The sequence below is a fragment of the Eupeodes corollae genome, chromosome 2, assembly GCF_945859685.1.
Source record: "Eupeodes corollae chromosome 2, idEupCoro1.1, whole genome shotgun sequence".
Classification (NCBI taxonomy): Eukaryota; Metazoa; Arthropoda; class Insecta; order Diptera; family Syrphidae; genus Eupeodes; species Eupeodes corollae.
Window position 1 is genome coordinate 155,964,264 of NC_079148.1, and position 19,818 is coordinate 155,984,081.

Consider the following 19,818-nt stretch of genomic DNA (forward strand, 5'->3'; position numbering starts at 1 on the left):
CAAGCCTTGAAACAGGATGCCGCTTTCACTGCCTTGAAGAGCATAAACACACCTTTCCAACGATGTATATATCTCTTGAAATTATTACATTTAGTTTTTTTCGAAAAACCCTTGGCTAAAAAAAACATTTTTTTCAACATTGTTCCCGACCCCGTCGAGATGCGCATCAAGAGAAAGGTAATCTCCATCCACAACTGCAAATTAAAAGATTGGTAAGAGAATTATAGTTATGGAAAGATTTTCAACCGATCGTTTTTTGAAAACATTGGGATTGGTAACACAAACCAAGCTTGTTGAGAATGTTACTCTTTCAAAATAAAACCAACTACAAATTAATCTTATGATATTAGTTTTAAAAGATTTTTCATGTTTATTAAAATTACTATATACAAGACCATCATACAACTAAACAGAAAGTAATTGTAATTTTAAATTAACAATATTTTTAAAATATTGACAAAACGATTACGTTCAACTTAAAATACAAAAGAAAACAATCACAATTTTTGAACAAAACTAAAAAGTTTATTTTAATTTTTATTTTCAATAATTTAAATTAAGATCTTAAAATGTATGAAACCAAAATTTTATATATTTTTTTAAATTGGTTATTCCTGTATTGGCAGCATTAATTGCATTTTCAACATGTCACTAAAGAATTACTACTGCTTTATGAGCAAAAAACGTTTTGTTTTATTATGTTTTAGTTTTAACCGCATTTTATGTTCTTTTTTTTGTAAATATATCTTTATACAATATATTTTTAATTCTTCGATTTAAAATAATTAATTATTGTTGTATACATATAGAATTTATATTTCGTGTGTGTTTGTTGTGTATATATAAAAATTACTTTCTTAACAATAAAAATGTCCACTAATTTTGTTTCTATTTCTATTTCTATTTTTTATTTTTATGATTCGCTGTTTCTTTTTAAAAGAAGCTCTTTATATTTGTTGTTTTTATTTTTATATTAAATTGTATTTCGTTTTACTTAACATCAGTACAGAATTGGTTATTTGTTTTAACTTTTTTTTTTATTAATTATAATTTATATAAATATCACCAACGATTTCATCGCTTATTATACTTTATTTATTAGAAGAATAAAGGAAAATAATTGATTAAACAAAACTACATATGTTTAAACTAATACTAAATTTTCTTAAGCTCGTGTATGTATATATTTTTTTACAACAAAATTGTACAAAATAACTTAGTATATCAATTAGGAGGATGTGTGGCAGGAGAGGAGCAAAAAGCAAAGAACCCATTTGTTTGTTAACTCAAAAATTAAACATAATCCGAGGGCACTGTGGTCGTACTTTCGTTGATGGCCGCTAGGCGGGGTATACGTCGCGCAGAGGCCAGTCCTCCACTACTGCCACCACTAGAATCTCCCGTCGCATCCCAATTTGGCAGTGGTTGTGACATTACCGTGAGTCCAACTACTTCATAGGCCCGATCGTTGGAACCGGGAACTGCTGTCACAGAAAGATCCGAGTAATAGGCACTGCTTGGTGCTGATGACACAACCATTGGAATGTCCTGATCGTGTGCTTGGAAGTTATACTTCTAGTTGAAAGGAATATGTTAGTTTTTGTGAGAAAAGGTATTTTCTTTAATGAACCTACCTCACCGCACTGACTGTAAGCGGTGTTCTGATACGATGGGTTAGCTGATCGTACTGATTCACGGTCCAATTCAGCGTAAAGAGCTTCACCGACGCCGACCGGACTATACGCATCATCCATGTGGGTGTAGTGATTTTCTGCAGGTGACGATGAAGGTGGTCCAATTTGATCAGGACCAGCTGATGATCTTCGATTGCTGAGCCAAGTCCATACACCGGAATTGCTGGTGGGCCTACGTATACTGTCTGCGGGGTGTTTGGCTGACATCGAGGCACGTCCATTTGTGCCAGCTCTACTGTTCCTACACCACCAGGGAAGTGGGCGGCCTCCTAAAAGGAAACAACAAATAATTTAACCAAAATAAAATTATGTAACTATTCTCAAACAAAAGAGTTGAGGTTAAAACTTTATTTTTGCTTATGTCATGTTTTTGTTTTATAAAATGGTTTTCTTGGGATACTTCGAACTATAAAATCCTGTTTATCCTCTTAACTGAGTTTATATAGCATTAAACGCAAAGCTATTGGAAATCAATTAAATGATGTAACAAGGCCTCGGAATTAATTACCTCTTTTTATATTTTATGGAGCAACTTGTTTCAAATTTTGAACAATAAATGCTCTCACCAAGTACAAAGAACCGTCCAGCTCAACGTTTTCAAAGCAAAAATATCTTTTTTCAAATTGTTTTGCAATAAGTGCTTATTTAACTTTTTTGTTCTCATATTTCGATCTCTGCCCCCAACAATTCTCAAAAATTTTCTCCATTAGTTTAAGTTGTCCTTAAGGCGGACACATTCCACCCAGTTCAATATTTTACATATCACCTTTCACCCTGCTCCACGGTATGGAACAACAGTTTTTTTTTGTTTTTTTAACAGTCAGTCCGCTTGTGTATACCTACATACCCATGTTTTGAATGGAATGAATAATAGACCACCAAAGTGGTCATAAATTTGACATGCAAATACATAAATATAAAGCAAAACAATGTCACAGAATTGGCGGTTCTTGTGCTTCACCAACAACCGACCAACAAACGTATCGGACCGCGACAAATAACATGCATATATGCCTTAGCAAAAAGTAGGTATCTATCATAAAAAAGTTGTCAACATAAAGCAGACTACAACCGGGCCACAGCCATAAACTTTTCGCCAAACTAAATTATGTATGACTAATCTGAGTGTTCAAAGTGTAAGTTATTTTATGATTTTTGTTTTCTTTTTTTTTTTGTTGGTGAAAAGAGTGTAAATACGAGTATATGTTGGCCAACAGGATTAAGAAGGAAATACCAGACGACAGAAGACTGTTTTTTATCTCAGACGGACAGGCAACTAGTCCAAAGCTATACACCATGTCACGACATGGAAGTAGCTGCAAGCTCTTCGTCTTATCAAATGTCTCTTATCACGCAAACTAATAGCTGAGTTTTGCTGTCAAAAGCAAGTAGGCCCAATCGGCCAGGAGCTATACACCGACTCCGAGCAACTTTAAAACCAAACCGGGCTAACGCTATGAAATACTTGTTCGTGCGAAATTGGAACGACCTTTTGGCCATTAATCTATGGTTGTTGGGTATCTTATGTGCGACTGCGCGCAGATGCAGGTTCATTATGTACATTAATAGGTCTTGTGTGCAGCCTCCACAACACTGTCTAGTCGCTAGTCTCTTGCGACTGTGTCTCTGGCCTGTGTGCCATGCCTATGATAATCGAGCTTGTTGCCCAGGCTAACTTACCTACTAATATTTATCTGCGAAAAGCCGTCTTAGGATGGCTTTGTGTCTGTGCGCAGTGTTTTTAAGTGGAACATTCATTAGACGCCGATTATGTTGTTGATTGTGTCAGTTTTAATATAATTAATTTTTTTTGTTCGGATTTGTTTATAGATTTGGTTTGGTAGGCTAGACTGCTGCTGCGCTATGGTGGAGTAGTATCAGTCTGCATGGATTATTATATTATATATTTTACATTGAATATCTTGTAAGGCTTTTTGTAGACGATTATTAATTTGTTTAATCGTCGGTCATTAGTTAATGAACATTATGTCAATGAGGTATAGAAATTTGTTTCGGTATAATGGAGGTTTTTAAAAAAACGATACAATCACGGCAAAAGGATGAAATTAAGAATGGGGAATGGCTTTCACCAAAAGTAGTAGAATTGAAATGCTACATTGAATGAATATTGTTTATTCGCAGTGAATTCGATTTGGTAAAATCAAAATTGAAGAGCATCATTCAAAATCATAGTTTTGCACTGAGTACATACACTTTTAAGTAAAACGTTGTTACTGAATTTTGTATGGAATTTTTATAAAACTTCCCTGTAAAGATTAAAGTTTGCATTCAATGTTTACAATTTAATGTATGCACCAAAATTAAACTGTCAGCAATAAAAGCAAATTAAAACAAAATCTATGGAGTCAGTTTATGCAAAGTTTTTAACCTTAACTCCATATAGATGACATAATTTTAATAAGTATGTAAGTATGCACTGACAACAGTGAGATATGTATTCACTACACAAAATCTTGAATCAAAATCTAACTTAACAAAAAACTACTGTTTTTGAAATACACAATCAATCAAAATAAAAAAAAACTATTTAACGCAGCTCACTAGTGATCAGTACAAGCGAAATGTAATGAGTCAATAAATTATATAATTCAAGGTAAAAAAACCAGCAACCTGTGGTCAAGTTGTTGGTTATGAAATCAGTACATACATCTACATATTATTCCAATATTTATGTGATGAGTAAAACAGATTTACGTAAGGAGTACATAAATCAATGTAAATGGATGTAATCGTGGATCGGTAGTACCCGTGGCATTATGCTGCGTCATGCTTCATGCCAGAGGTCTTGGGTTCGATCCCTGCCTATGCCACCTAAAGTTTGTATTCCCGGGTAATGCTTATTGCGAGGAATTGACAAATTCTCCAAAAATAATTCTTGTCATGAAAAAGTGTTTTCTGAAATTATCCGTTCGGATTCGGCATATAAACTGTAGGTCCTCTCCATCCTTGCAATTACTCGCACACAGGAATGGTTGAGAGTTGTAAGTCACTAGGCCCTGGTTCTCTACGGACTGTTCCCCACCTAATTTATTTAATCATGTTTCGTATATTTCTGGAGGACTGTCTATTAAAGAAAAATATTTTCAATGTTTTCAATCAGTATAAAGTGTAGAAAAATATCAGAAAGGGTGTGTTTTAACCAACTTTTAAGTTCTTATTCAAACATTCACTAACACCCATTACAAAAAACCTCTCCTGCTTTACTTACGTTTCCTTAAATGATGATTTTCAGTCAGTCCATTCACTGTCATCAGTCACTGATTTCCATTTTTTCATTGTATTAAAAATCAATCTAGTTTTTCTATCGAAAAGTAAATAAAATAAAAAATATCTAACACATATCAATGTTCACATCTCAAGGCTATATTCATGTCAAAGCCATTGACATTTCTCCCTCAAGCTCTGCAATCTAATCTTAAAGACTTAGTTACTTAACTAACAACTTTTGGCATTATAATAATTACACCAACTAAAATGCAAATCTCGTTTAATGTCTCATTTCGCTTAACTCTAAATAAATGTAACACCTTTATGTATAGATTGATCTACCATAGGTAGATAGACTATAAAAACTTTGCCAAACAAGATTTTCTAATTAGTCAAATGAAAATCTCCAATAAAATTGTGCAATATCTCACTTGTTGGTGATTGAGAAGCTTTGGTATCCAAATCGTGTTTCTATATTTAAATTTTAACCAATCCACAACAACAACAACATGAAAAAGAATTAAGTCAAGAATTTTACATTATACCCGTACCTAACCTACTCACGTGCAATTCATATAAGTACAGTGGTAAATGTTTAATCTCGGCAATAACACCACCTCTAAGTCACATAGATAAAATCTTATCCACACTTTTAGCCTATTTTATTACGAATATATATGTACACGTCTTGAACAGCCGCGCTATCATTTTCGCATGTAACTTTACCTTGCGTTCAGAAAAATGTATATCAACAGCTGCCACTTTAATCCGAAAAACACCGTCAGCCATGGTGTAATGTGTAAGGCTCTAAGTATCTCTACAAACTCAGCCACACTTTGCATTCATTAGGACTCAAAGCATGAGTATGGTTGAGGAAATGTATCGCATTAATGTATCTCTTTTAGAAAATAGAAAATGGACAAAAAGGTTTCGTCCCGCACCGCAATAATATAAAAAAACAAAAATATCAAAACTAAAAAAAAGAAACAGAAAAGCTTATCTTGTTTTTGACACATTGCTACGAATTGGCCATTTTCAATGCTCGTAAATTTTCGTTACTACTAACGCTTTCCAGGTTCTATTTTTTTTCTTAGCGCGGAGACTCAGACTCGGACACACTCTGGGACTTTGAGAGCTGTGTGATGTTGCAGGTTTTATTACTGTCCCAAATATGGAATGACGTCTATACGTATATCGAATAGATATACCCAGAGATATATAGAGAGTTGGAATGGCAGATTGAAGTCTTGAGAAGTAGATATAGGTAACAGCTACTAATAACACTGTGTTGCATATTTTATTTATTGCTAATAATGGGAATGTGCTGACGGGACACGGCTGACGCTGTTTGTTACCGAGAAGTTAAACATGGGTTTTGTTTTGTTTTATTTTGATTGAAAGTAAAGGGCATTTGAATGCTAGACACCAAAGCAAAAAAAACAACTTTGTTCCCCTTTTAGGGAATATGTATATAAAAAGGCTGTGAAACTGTTTGTTTAGGATAGTTTTTCTACTGATTTGTAAGTTTTTGACAGGTTTCACGGGAAACAATGTCAAATTGTGTTACTTTTTCGAAATAGGATAAACGGTTTGAGTTTTTTTGAGAGAGTTACTCACAAGGTATTGTTCTCAGTGTTTCCTTATACAAAGTAGATATACACACTATTAATTGTTATAATTGGAGGTTTTCAGAAAGCTGATTCATAGTTGACCTAAAATTTTTAACTTATAGCAATAAATTGCTGAGGGTGAAGCAAAAAGAAGGCTAGTAGGTGAGTCACTTTAAACGACGAAGTGCAGTTGAAAAATCGCAAATACCAATATTTCGATTAATTTTCTTCAGTTTTAGCAAATAAGAGTGTGATCATTTTAGCAAGTAGAAAACTTCATATAAAAAAAAGTCCGCTGCAAGGACTTTTTAATAAGTGATTGCAGTCAGTAAAGTCACACTCTTTAAAAGTCTCTTCGACTGAAAAATAAAAAAGAGCATGCAATGCCATCTACATTTACAACTTTTGAATAATTATGAAATATTGAATTCTTTTCGTTATTTCTTTAAATTACAAGTAATTAGTAATTAACCTTTATTTCATTACAAATAAACGTAATTGTAATTAAAAGAATAAATATTTGAATGACATGTAATTGTAATTGAAAAATGCTCTTACTAATTACATGTAATTGAAAAGTGAAATAAGTTTATTCAAGTTTTTTGAAATTTCATTCAAGGTAATTGATTTTATTATTGATTTATAAAATTAAACCAACACACATACAAAAATAATTTACTTAAACGAAATTGACGAAAATAATATTTAATTACATCTTTGTGTAATTATTAATTAATTATTATTGTGTAATTATGAATTAACTCTTTTCAATTACATGTAACTAGGAATGAAAATTGAAGAGATCATTTCAACCTGCTGCTTAATGGCGATGAAGTCAACGATTCCACCAGCGAGCAGCCACGCCAAATCCATTTGGTTGGCGATCTAGAGTTCCACCCACCCGACCAGAGTGAGATCAAACTAGCCATCATGGGACTGTAGTCGAACAAAGCAGACGGTGATGACTGTCTGCAGGCGGAGCCTTTTAAGTATGCTGGAGCAGATCTAGTAAGGAGTATGCACCAGCTAGCTAGTATTAGCCTTTTAAACATCTCATACAAGATCTTGTCAAGCGTATTATTTGAACGCCTGACGAACTGATTGCCCCTTACCAATGTGGCTTCAGGCCTGGAAAATTTTCTTCTTGACCAAATTTTCACTCTGCGCCAAATCCTAGAAAAGCAGCTTATGACAGTATAGGCAGGAACGAACTATACCGTGCCATGTTGAGTTTTAGTACCCATACCAAACTGATACGACTTATCAGAATGGCGTTGGAAAATGCTCGTTGCTCTGTCAAAATTGGAAGAGACTCAACCGAAACCTTGAAACCACCAGAGGACTTCGACAAGGCGATGCGCTGTCATGAAACTGCTTTAATATTGTTCTTGAAAGAGTGGTGTGCAACACCAACGTTAGAACCATCTTTCAAAAATCCACACAATATCTTGGATATGCAGATGACATCGACATTATGGGAAGAACCAAACGAGTAGTGACGGGTGACTTCTCTAATATCGAGTCCGAGGCAAAGAAAATGGGTCTTGAAATTAACGACGATAAAACGATGTATTTACTGTCGTCAAATAGAGTCAATTCACACCGTAAACTTGGTCAAAACGTGACAATAGACAGGTATAACTTAGCGGTGGTAAACGAATTTTCTTATATGGACACTGCTGTTAATTCTGCAAATAACGTCAGCGCGGAGATCAATCGTGGAATTATACTTGCTAATCACTGTTTCTTTGGCCTAAGCAAGCAGTTAAGGAATAAGGCCCTATCGCGAAGTACCAAACAGACACTGTACAAAACTTTAATCATGCCAGTCTTGCTGTATGGTGCAGTAGCATGGACCCTCTCCCAGGCGGATTAAGGATCTCTTGGTATCTTCGAGAGGAAGGTTCTACGTATGATCTATGATCCGGTTTATGTCGACAAAGAGTTATACGAGCTGTACAGCGACTTGCCACTGGGGCATGTCGAGCGAACGAACATCGATGCTCGAGCCCGTAAGATATTCAACGTCAAGCCTAAGGGAATGAGAAGCAGAAGCAGGCCTCATCTCCGGTGGAGTATTCAAGTTGAGGCCGATGCACGTCAACTTGGTATTCGAAACTGCAGGCAGCAAACTAGAGATCGAGTAAGCTGGCGAAAGTTATTACTTGAGGCCCAGGAGCACAATGCGCTGTAGCGCCAACTAAAGTAAAAGTACGAATAGAAATTCTTTAACTACATTTTTAAAAAAATGTGAGAGTACATGGAGATCTCAGTTTCAAGTAATTTTTACGTAATTTTTTGCAATCATTTTTTAAAAACTCATAATTCATGTTTTTTTTGTAAGAAAATCAGACGAATTAACATTATTTGTTTGTTTTGTTATTTCTATTAATATTTTTGTGTTTATATAATATTTAGGTTTATATCAAAACCTTTGTTCTTTGTTACATACATTTATGTTGGGGTTACATTATTTGTAGTTCTTATAAGTCTATAAATGTCATCCAAGTTTCATTTAAGTCGTTTTTTGTATCAACTTTAAAAAATTGTTTATAAAATTCAACTTTTCAATATTAATCTTTGCAATCTTTTAGAGTATCTATATTTCAGTAGCTAGTTAAGTGTGCATATGTTTTCAATCAGGTCAAGAAGTGAACTTACATTTCTATGCAAAAGCTGTTGTAGACGTAAATGCTTCTAGCCTTTTATATACTTCAAGAAGCCATTGGCCTTTTGTTTGGCTATATAAGTGTGTAATAGGTATGCAAAATACTGATTGTTAGTAGTTTTTTCCGTAATGTAATTTAACTCGAACCTAATCTGTGCTTAAAATCAGGACAATTGGCATCGAAGAAAAAGCTAATCGCCTGATAGACAGACCGACCGACCGTCAGACAAGTCGACACGGCCGGCGTGCCAAGTGGAACGAAAAGCCACCCAGAGGTCTTTGCTATACTCGTATTCTACTCTCTTGTAATGTGAAAACTAATATGGCATTCTCCTCTCGACTACACAAGCTAAGACATAGCCATGTAGCCATAACCATAACCAGTCAGGCTGTACATTTGTCCTACTGTTTATTGGCTTATTGAGAGCTTAGACGATGGTTTTATAGTTTTGTAGGCCAGCAATTAGAAATCATCTCACTCTATAGTAGCGCGCACCTGAGACCAGAAGCCATCATCCAACATCCACACAAATCCTCCTACACCAGCTCCAGCACTCCAAAGCGCAACCATCAGCCATCATCAGCATTAACCAAGCTCATTGCTTTGGGAAGCATTCGAAGAAGTTTCGAAGTAGCAGCAGAAAATACACATAATCGTGTAGTAGAGACCACGTTTAAAGGAGGAGAATACAACATGTATCTCCTAAACACATGGCGTGCTCATGTTCAATGCGGAGTAGGCACCTAAATATACTACCTATGTATATGACTAGAATTGTAGATGGATGAAAGCAACAAACAAATCCGTTGTTTTGGTTCCATGATGCATTTCGTGCATCTGCTTAGAGAATTCCACCTAATCACTGACTTTTCCTAGTATCCGGGTTCGGGTTTGATTTTGTGCCAGCCAGAGCAGCGCTTGATGATGACTTGGTCTATCTTGGCGAATACAGCTAACAACAGCTCTGAGCTCTCTTCGCCTCCAGATGGAAGACATTTTAATTTGTCCTCAATTTGATTTATGCAAAGAAGATTGTTACCCGAGACTAATTGGTGGATAATCCCTTGCTAGCTTGGCCGCATGGCCGTATAGCCTTATAGTTGACTATTTTTGCAAAGGAAAAAACAAATTACCATATGGCAAAGTCGTGCATGCGTGAATCTGGCTGACGCCCACACTCAACACTCATCCACTAATTGCATAGAACAATGACACTCCTGATGATGGCTGGCTTGAGTTGAGTAGGTAAAGAAGGTAGTCGTCATCGTCATCGTCACAAGCTCTCACTAGTCATTAATTAGGCGCGCTCTTCTGAGTCAGAATCACAAAGTCGCAGTCATTCATCATCCCTCTGGAAAGAGCTGCTATACTTGTACTTGTACTAGTATAGCTGTGGCTCTAAGCTTTGGTCTAATTGGAGTATAGTTTTTGTTACTTCTTTGAGATAGGTTGGGGGCGAAGTGGCAGTATGGTATGCAGAAGCCTCCCAACCAGCGGTCGGCGCGACGGCGGCGTGAGCAAACCTTCAATCTGTACTTAGCCATCACGGAAGCCATTGACACAGACAGGGGGACAGACAGCCGAACAAACTGCTGGCAGTTAGCGCGTCATCAAAGGTCACCAAACAATCGGCTACAATGTCGAAAGTATAATTCTCTTTTCCTATACTAATCCTATTAGCCAGTGATTTTTGTTCGTTTTTTTTTTTGTTCCTTGGTAAATCTACGTAGGAACACATTCCTCATGTGAACGAGGACAAACAAGGGACACACCGCTTGGTGGGTAGTTGAGGTGATTGCAACGTCAAGGAGGCACAACATCTCTTCAAGCTGCTGCTACAGCTACAGCTACTTGGTTTTCCTACTCAAGTCACAACAAATCGACGACATGACCACAATAAAGAGAAAAAACAAATACGAAACAAAACTCTTCAACCCACTATCGAAAGTTCGTGGTAAAAGTTTTTCGTTCGTTTGTTTTTCTTTGCTGCTTTTTTTTGCAATAGATGGAGCTGTGGTGAGTGCCCGGTGCGAACACGAAAAGAAAATTCCAATTTACACAAAAGCGTGTTCAATACCCAGCCCAGCAAATGTGCCTGTGCCTTTGCCTAACTGTGGCCTAAACAACAGAGCGTTTAGGCCCGGCAATTAAAAAGCATTAAAAGCTGCTTGAAGGAGACGCCAAGTAGTATACCTATCTATGTTGTTCACTGGTTCAATGGTCATTCGAGAGGGCGATAATAGTTCATCCATCCTTGGATCGACGAGCGACGCGACGATGAACGAAGACATGAGCGCTGAGCGCTGATGCTGAGCGCGCGCACGGCCAATTGGTTATAATGATGGCGTGTAGATGGAGTGTATGTGCGTTTAACTTTAACTGGCCAGGCCAGATAACTGCCGCTATTCGTATATAAACAAAATGTGGTTTTCTGGGAGGCTGCCTAGGTAAGGTTGACTCTATCGGCTTGACATCACGGAAACACGCAGAGAATCAAGGAAATGTCGTAACAGAATTGTTTTTTTTTAATTATTTTTTTTAATTTCTTGCTTTGTCGCGCGGGAACTTTTTTTCCACTATTATTGGAGTCTTTATTATTACAATAGCTAGCGGGCGGTGACGACCAGAGCTGCAACGGCGGCGCATCGACGACGATAGAGAGTTGTCGCAGACTTTCTATCACGTGTCCAATTGTTTTGCGCATTGTTGAAAACAGCGAAAAGAGATTTGAGCTTTGTATTGACGAGGTCAAACAATCGAAAGTCTCTGAACTTTTGTTGTCATTTAATGGCTACACAACAGTTAACGTGTCCCTTGAGGACTTGGGTCAATTCTCAATGGTGGTCATTCGAATCGCGGGAATAAAATAGATGGAAGGCATATTTTGTATAAAGCTGAAATTAAATCTTTTCCTTGTTCGAACACCATTTAAATGACAATAGAACTTTAAACAGGAACTTGTAAGGAAGACATTAGTGACCTTTTAAAAAATAGTGATGCTGTTATTTTTCGTGACGGTTTTCCATAGCAATTGTTATACATGGATCTAAGAATCTTTTTTAAATTCATATGAGTCTTAAAAGATTCTTTTAAAGGTTGTGGAATAACTGATTAATTTTCAGCTACGAAAGAAAGCAGCTTCTCAATGACCGGCAGTATTGCTTTCTTAACAATAGGATCACTAGCAATCAAATGGTTAACCCCACCGAACAACTTTTTAAATCGCATCGTTTTGGAAAATAAGAATATTGCATTTGACATTTCAAAGGCGTTTGATAGATTGATTGGAAAATAAAATTATTGCACTTGAAATTGGCGTTTAAATGTAATAACCACAAAATAAACGCTGGTGTTCCCCAGGGCTCCGTTTTGTCTCCCACACTCTTCTTCATTTTTACGAGATATCTCTTATCCAACACTTCTAATCAACTCAATTGTTTCGCTGACGACAGTGTATTCACAGATTGGTATACTAATTTTGATATTTATATCTTTGTTCTTCGGAGGACTACCACCGAGATCTTATGAAATTCTGATCTGGACAGCATTCTGCAATAAGGCATCAAAAACATTCTAAAACTAAGTGCTTCGAAAACTCAATGTCGTCTACAGTGGCAAAAGATTAGCAACCTCCAATGCCAATATATCCATAAATAAATAAATTGGGTAGCGCAACAGTCCATTGAGATCTGAAGCCTAGTGCATTAGAAATCTCAACCATTCCTGTGTGCGAGTACTGTTGTCAGGGATGGAGTGGACCTACAGTTTTAAGCCGAGTCCGAACGGCCAATTTGAGAAAGCACTTTTCATGACAAGAATTAATCTTGGATAATTTGTCAATTCCTCGCAAGAGGCAGTAATCGAACCCAAGACCTCTGGCCTGACAGTTTAACGCACTACGGGTACTATAAGGGCCAATATATCAATGGATGGTAATTTAATCGAAAAGGCTACGCAGCTTTTTGTTCTAGGTTCGCTAACAATCTCTTGTAGATTTAGTGGAGTTTTCTCCACCGATGCAAGAAGTTTTTTACCCGTTCGTATTTGCCTATGAGCCTACATTTGTCTAAAAAAGAAAGCTCTATAAATAAAATATTTGTGCCTCTCGAGCACCGCTGAAAGGTTTTTTTAATTTTCAAGAAACATTAAACAAAATATTTACAAATGTTTTAAAAACTTTTCAGTTTTTTTTTTTTAATGTTTTTGAATTGATTCATACGGAGTACTTCAGCATTTTTTTTTTTGGAAAGTTACTTGACAGTGTCAAATTCTGAAGGGGTACTTCTTCAAATTTTGTCTTTCTTAATGTTTCTTTGATGACAAAAATATAATTAAAGATCTTGAAACGTGAAAATAAATTAAATTCTTTTTCTTATTTACGAGTTCCTCACCAGAAAGTTTTAAAAAAGTCTTTTTTTTAGACAACAATACAAAAAAGCAAACATCAACACAGCCACAATTTCTTTCAATCTTCTAGCATCAGATCCACGATGTTCAATGCGGTGCATCAACATCAACTCCAATCTCAAACTCATGTTCTGCAAATACTCTTCATTCTACGGGCCATTTAATTAAATTGTTCGTACACAGACCCCAGAGTTGGAGAATCGTCCCTGAGAGGCTGAGGCAATTTGGATATCTGTTCGTTTTCGCAGTTGGCTTCGCAGTCGTGGATGAAATTTATTCCTTCGCCCAAAAACAGAACCCCAGCCAGATGTGGATGGCTGCATGTCGTCGTCGTCGTCGTCATGATGCACCAAAGCAAACGAAGAACAGCCATCAAGACCATACGGTTGTAGTTTGTGGGGCTTATACCCATACTTCTGGCTAAAAGACTCATAGTTTTGTAGTTCGGTCGGTTGGTCGCTCAGTCATTCGGCTTTCCAGAAGGAAGTCAGCTCAGCTACTTTCACTAAATTATGACTTTGCAGTGTTTCTTTTTTTAAATTTTGTTTTCTGTTCCAAAAATGGAGTGCACATTCTTTTTATAAAGTTTTGCACACGATTCCTACACGCCTCAGCCTCCTAAATTAACTATGGTCGTTTGATTCTCTGCCTCAGTTGGTTGGTTTAGTGCCTGTGTACGACTATAGTATGTTTTTGTTTTTCTAGGTTAAGGAGGGCATGGAATATGTTAGAGTTTTTGATATTCCTAAATGGTGATCGACCTCCACCCGCTAGCATTGGGTGTGAAATTAGTTCCGGAAGGTAAGTAATTTCATGGAAACTATATGGCATTAAAGAATGTTTACCATGCGTTTCTCGGTCGTGGTCTTTGTCATGGCGCTTGTCTTAGAGCGTAAAAGTAATTTGAAAATATGGAATGTTCGCATTTGAAGTTGAGGTATTAATTTAAAGTTATTTTTATTAAAAGAGATTAAATGGAGGAAAGTACCGTTTATTTATGTGGTGTTATATGTTTTGGTTGCAGGGAAAGTGTTTTGTATAGGATTTGTTTAAGAAAGCTTTCAAAGAATTTTTAAGAAATTTTAATACTTCCACTTTCAACATTCTTTTAGTACGGTTAAAGGACGAAGGTTTTTCCTTCACAGTATAAGTAAAGTTGAGCCTCGAAAAAACTGAAGAGACGTTTCGACGATATTCGAATTATTCATGTTTTTTGAAAACTGTCCAAAAGGCTTAAGCTGAAGCACTGCAGAGGTGAGAGTTCTGGACCCGTGGAGCTAGATATTGAATCGAAATTGATGAGATTAATACCGATAGTATCAAGATCTTTAATGTCATTGTCATCAGTGTCATTTACAGATAATGGCAAAGGGGATTTGTTTGGTTTTACCGATACTAGACAACAAGTGTTTTCGAAGCAATAAATTCCCAACAGTTTCTTATAATTTTAAACTGAGAGAAGATTTTTTTGATGTTTTATCGTCTTTTCAAAGGTAATTTATAATTAAACTGTTGATTAATCAATTAGACTGAAGTTGAACAAATATCATTAAAATACTTCAAAACTGACTCGGCCCTAAGCTAGGATATAACTGTCTAGCCATATGTTCTTTTTCACGATTATTAGAGTGCATTGCTCATAAATTCCACTAGGAATAAAACGCTAACTATTTTTTCGAAGCACTTGATCTTTTAATTAAAGAATGGAAGCTTGTTTAATTTCAGCTTTTGATCGGAAATCATGGAGTTGGGCGTTAAAGAAAATCGAATCGCGATAATCGCATTACATAAGTGTAGACAAAATTCAAATCAAATGTTTGAACATATAAAACCACTTGGTTTATGGCGAATGTGTGTGTATCGTACCATAAAACGTTTTGATGAACTGTCAAGAAAAGAGGACAGGCCAAGAAGTGGTCGTTCACGCGTCGCTCGATTGAGCGCAAAAGTAAAAGCTGTGCGTGAACGAATTCGTAGGAATCCTTTCGGAAGCGGAAGATCATGTTTAGAGAATTGGATATATCAGCCAGATCCAAGCTGATCCGAAATGATCTTCACATGAAAGCCTTTCGTCGAGCAACAGGACATCTTTTAACCCCAAGTTTTAAAAATAAGACTTGAAAAAAGCACAAAGCTTTTGCAGTGGCACGCGGTGAGTGGACATACAAATATCTTGTTTACGGATGAAAAAATCTTCAAAATAGAAGTAGTTTATAATAAACAACAACACTAATGTTTTGGTGGGGGGTTTCCATTAAGAGGTCGCATCACTGCACTTTTGTGAAAAAGGCATGAAAACCGGTGCAAAATTGTATCCGGAGAATGTTTTAGAGGGTGTTGTTAGGAGATTAACAAATACTCTCTTCAACGAGGAAAGATCAGTCTTCCAACAAGACTCTGCTCCAGCACACAAGCCCAAAACCACACAAGAGTGGCTTAGACCAAATATTTCGGATTTTATTCCAGCTGCAGATTCGCCGTCGGATAGTCAAGATTTGAATCCTTTGGATTACAGTTTGTGGTCCGAACATGGCCGGTAAGCTTTGTTAACAGCAGCTTCATCGATTCCCATCGACACAGTGCGTGCCTGTATAGACCAATGTCCCTGCGTTTGAAAGCCTGCATAAGGCTAAAGGCAGCCATTTTGAGTACAACTTTTTTTTCTTAAAACTAATTACAAAAATAAATTTGATGATATAAAATGTACTAATTTTTTTTATTGCGCTCTTCATATGTAACAGAACTTATGGCTGGACTATATTTGACAATAATTAAAAAATGGTCTTTCTTTACATATTCTTAAAAGAACACAAATTTTCACTTTGTCCTTATTTTGTCAAATCAAGAAAACCATTTTATAAAATGAGATGATTTCAATACCATTAAAAAAAATAAATGAGCATTTCCAAAACTTACCATTGCCATTTGCCGATTTTATTCTGAAAAGAGAAGGTAAAAGGAAAAATGATTAATCCAAGGGTCAAAAAGTCGATTAAATGAAGAACAAATCTGTTGCAGATCGTTCAACTTTGTTAATGTTAAAAAATGTATAAAACTAAATCATTGCAAAAGTCCAAATTTGTTTGTGCGAAGATTTTTGTTCTGTAAGATAACAACAGTTAAGGATCTCAATTAAATCTGATCACCTCTTAGCGTATAACACGGTTTTAAGAGATTAAATGGAGTTCACTTGTGTATGCAAATTCCATTAGAGCTAAACGATCCAATCATTTAGGCATGTTTCATGTGTCTCAAGATCAAACTAAAATAATTGAGACAGGTAAGTCATTGAAGCCCAATGCAGTTCGGTGACCAAAAATAAGGAGAAAACATTTTCGTCGTCAAAAATGATTCCCCTCATTCATCTTTTAAATTTGTTTTTATTTTTTTTTACTTTGATCGGACAGATGAAAGAAGTTTGGCTGACACAAATGCTGAAGGCACTGTCTTGAATTGGTTGCTAAGCCAAGTCGAGGGTATGCGCAAGCCCATATTAACATTGACTAATCGTTTGGCCTGAACTAATAGCATGAATGAATGAGCTTTTCATTTTTTATTAATTGTGGCAAATTAATGATCTTGTGTTAAATTAATGGCAGTGCGCTTGTGGGGAATGTCACGATTATTAGTTTATTTCCGATTGCATAAAAGCTATTTGAGTGGATGCATGATGCATATTATTTTCTTTGAAAAGCTATAATTTAAGTGGTTTTTGATTATTCAAATTTGATGAATAATAATTGGTAAATTATTGATGGATTTGCATTTGAATTTGGTAATAGATTTAATGTGACAAGTTTTTCTAGTAAATTATTTTCAACTAATTGCAATGAAATGCACCACTGGGTCACGCAAGTCAGGTCTTGTGTTTCAAGGGCGTGTCTTAGCTAAAATATTGTACAAGACCCTTAAACAAAAGGAAATAAATAAATAAGTACGTTTGTATCAAATGAAGAACAACACAACAGAAAACGATTAATTTCCCCTTAATGTCTCTTCGATAAAATATATGGTTCACTTAGGCGTATGCGTATTTTTTTTCGTTTCTCAGAATTTTTTTTTCTTTAGTTTGTGGAATAAATTGGTTAAAATTCGTCAAGACTTCTAAAAAGAAGGACATTTTTACCTTACTGTTGATTACACGAAGAACAAAAGAACAGAAAACGAGATACTTGTTCTTGCGTTTCTTTTTTTCTTTGATAAAACGTATGGTTCACTAGAGCGTACACGTAACCTTTTTTTGACTGTCACATAACATATTTTTGTATAATTTGTGGATTAAATTATTTCAAGTTTGTATATTTAAAATAGCATTATGGTCCTTTATTACATGTTCAAAATTCTGAACAGGTCAGATTAATGTGTCATTCTGGCAAGAAAAGAAATATGCGAACCTAAAAATTCTTAAAATGTAAACAAAAATTACTTATCTAATGAACTAAACCCATAAACTTAATGAACGCTTTTCGTATTGTGCTCAAAATGACAATTCATTCAATTCATCTCCTTCGTAGTCATTGTCAACTCTTTCTTTTTATATTGTAGAAGAATAGAGTAACAATAAACATCATTCATTTGCGTTCTAGAACAATTAAACACAATTTTTATTTGTTTTCAAGAGTGCTATCGTATACTCAAAATGTTAATGTTTTACGCTTGACACAGTTGTCTGTTTTTCTTTGTATATTTACATCTTCATCCTGTTCCATATAAACAAATCAAAGTGAAACATCCTGGCTCATCAGAGTGATTGATGTGCCTAGTATTTTAATTTTACTGACGCTATCTATAAATGTTCGCGTTCAGAATAAAAATAACCACCCATCAGTCTTATGTAAGCCCTCAGCCATCATCAGAGCCCTCACCATCATCATGCCCATCAGCCAATCTCAGCAGCAGTGCGGCTTTAATTTACGCAATAAACTTAATGCAAGTAAACATAATTCTTAACCAGAACAACACACCCTGTAGGACAATGCTTAATTTGCACTTTAATAGCTAAATAACAGATCGGACGTGGAGACGGAGTCGGAGGCGGGTTAAAGCTATACAACAGGGTTAAAGCGAAAAATAAACACTGACAGAAAATGTTGTTTGCAATCCTTAACAATAAGCCATTACCCCATTACAAGATTTTCGTGGCATATCATTAGCATTCTACTCGTTGTTGCTATTTATTGCGAAAATGCAGATTTTTCTATTTTGTTTTTTATTTTTAAACAAATTCATTTACAACACTTCAGCTTCAAAATACCACCGCACCGTACCGCTTCACTAAAAGGATAGTGTGACAACCAGTGTGCGCGCCACGGTTAAGCCATAATTGCACCTTTAGAAGGCGCTAGCTCTCTTATAGAGGTTCGAATCAAAATTAAAATCAAAACCCAATGCCCCCGTCGTCGTCGTCGTCGTTGTCAACGTAAAACCGCTTACCTCTCACCCTTTGCCAAAATCAACTTGTGCCCCTGTATAAGATCCATGGTACATTGTAGACGCCTAATCGCGCTAATCGGGCCCAAGTATTCAATAATTCACATGCCAATGTGGCGCGTTTGCTAATTTCTCGTTGTTAGCGCAAACTATCGATGACGATGACAACGACGACGACCAAGCGACAACGTCGACGTGGTAATACCGGGATTAATTTACTGCCTGGCTTGAGACGAAGTGACACTTTAGTAAAATAGACGCGGAATATGCAGATCAGCCCACGCGTTTGACACGCTTTTTGCTATAAGGCTTCTATAAAGGCTAAGGCATACCTAGCTAGGTACAGTGTCAGACACAATTATTACTATACGCTTCACGATGGTGACTTTTTGAAGCCTTATTATACACGGTGCATGCAGATGTTAAAATGATCGATAGTCACTTTTGTGTGGGGATTTATGCATCAAACATGAGTTGTGACATTTATGACATTTCTATTAGCTGCAAAATTTTTATTTTTAAAACTTTGCTCGTATATTAAACAGAAATTATCAACTTCAGAGAAATTCTTTTTTAACTATTACTAATTAAATATACTGATATTCTGGGACTAATCATGGAACGCCCAAAGACTTTAAATGAAGAAGTTCTGGGAAAGTAAAATCATGATAAAAGAAATCGTAAACATTGGATGTTAAACTAAGAAAACATATGCTAATAACTTTCTATAAATAATTTTCATTTTCACTAGAACTGCATTGAGTTAGGGCTTATTCTACG

General features: G+C 35.9%; 1 protein-coding gene across 2 annotated transcripts in view; it reads right to left on the minus strand.

Annotated features, from left to right (window-relative positions):
• Positions 1–338: 338 nt before the first annotated feature.
• LOC129945941 (uncharacterized) overlaps positions 339–19,818 on the minus strand; it is a 214,447-nt gene continuing 194,967 nt past the window's right edge. The window contains exons 5-7 of one of the 2 annotated variants that reach the window (XM_056055924.1): positions 16,525–16,547; positions 1,635–1,963; positions 339–1,575 (exon numbers count right to left, since the gene is read on the minus strand). In XM_056055924.1, the coding sequence (XP_055911899.1) occupies positions 1,294–1,575; positions 1,635–1,963; positions 16,525–16,547 (634 nt within the window). In that variant the 3' untranslated portion in view covers positions 339–1,293. The remainder of the gene's footprint in view (positions 1,576–1,634; positions 1,964–16,524; positions 16,548–19,818) is intronic. The other variant, XM_056055925.1, reaches the window with a different exon arrangement.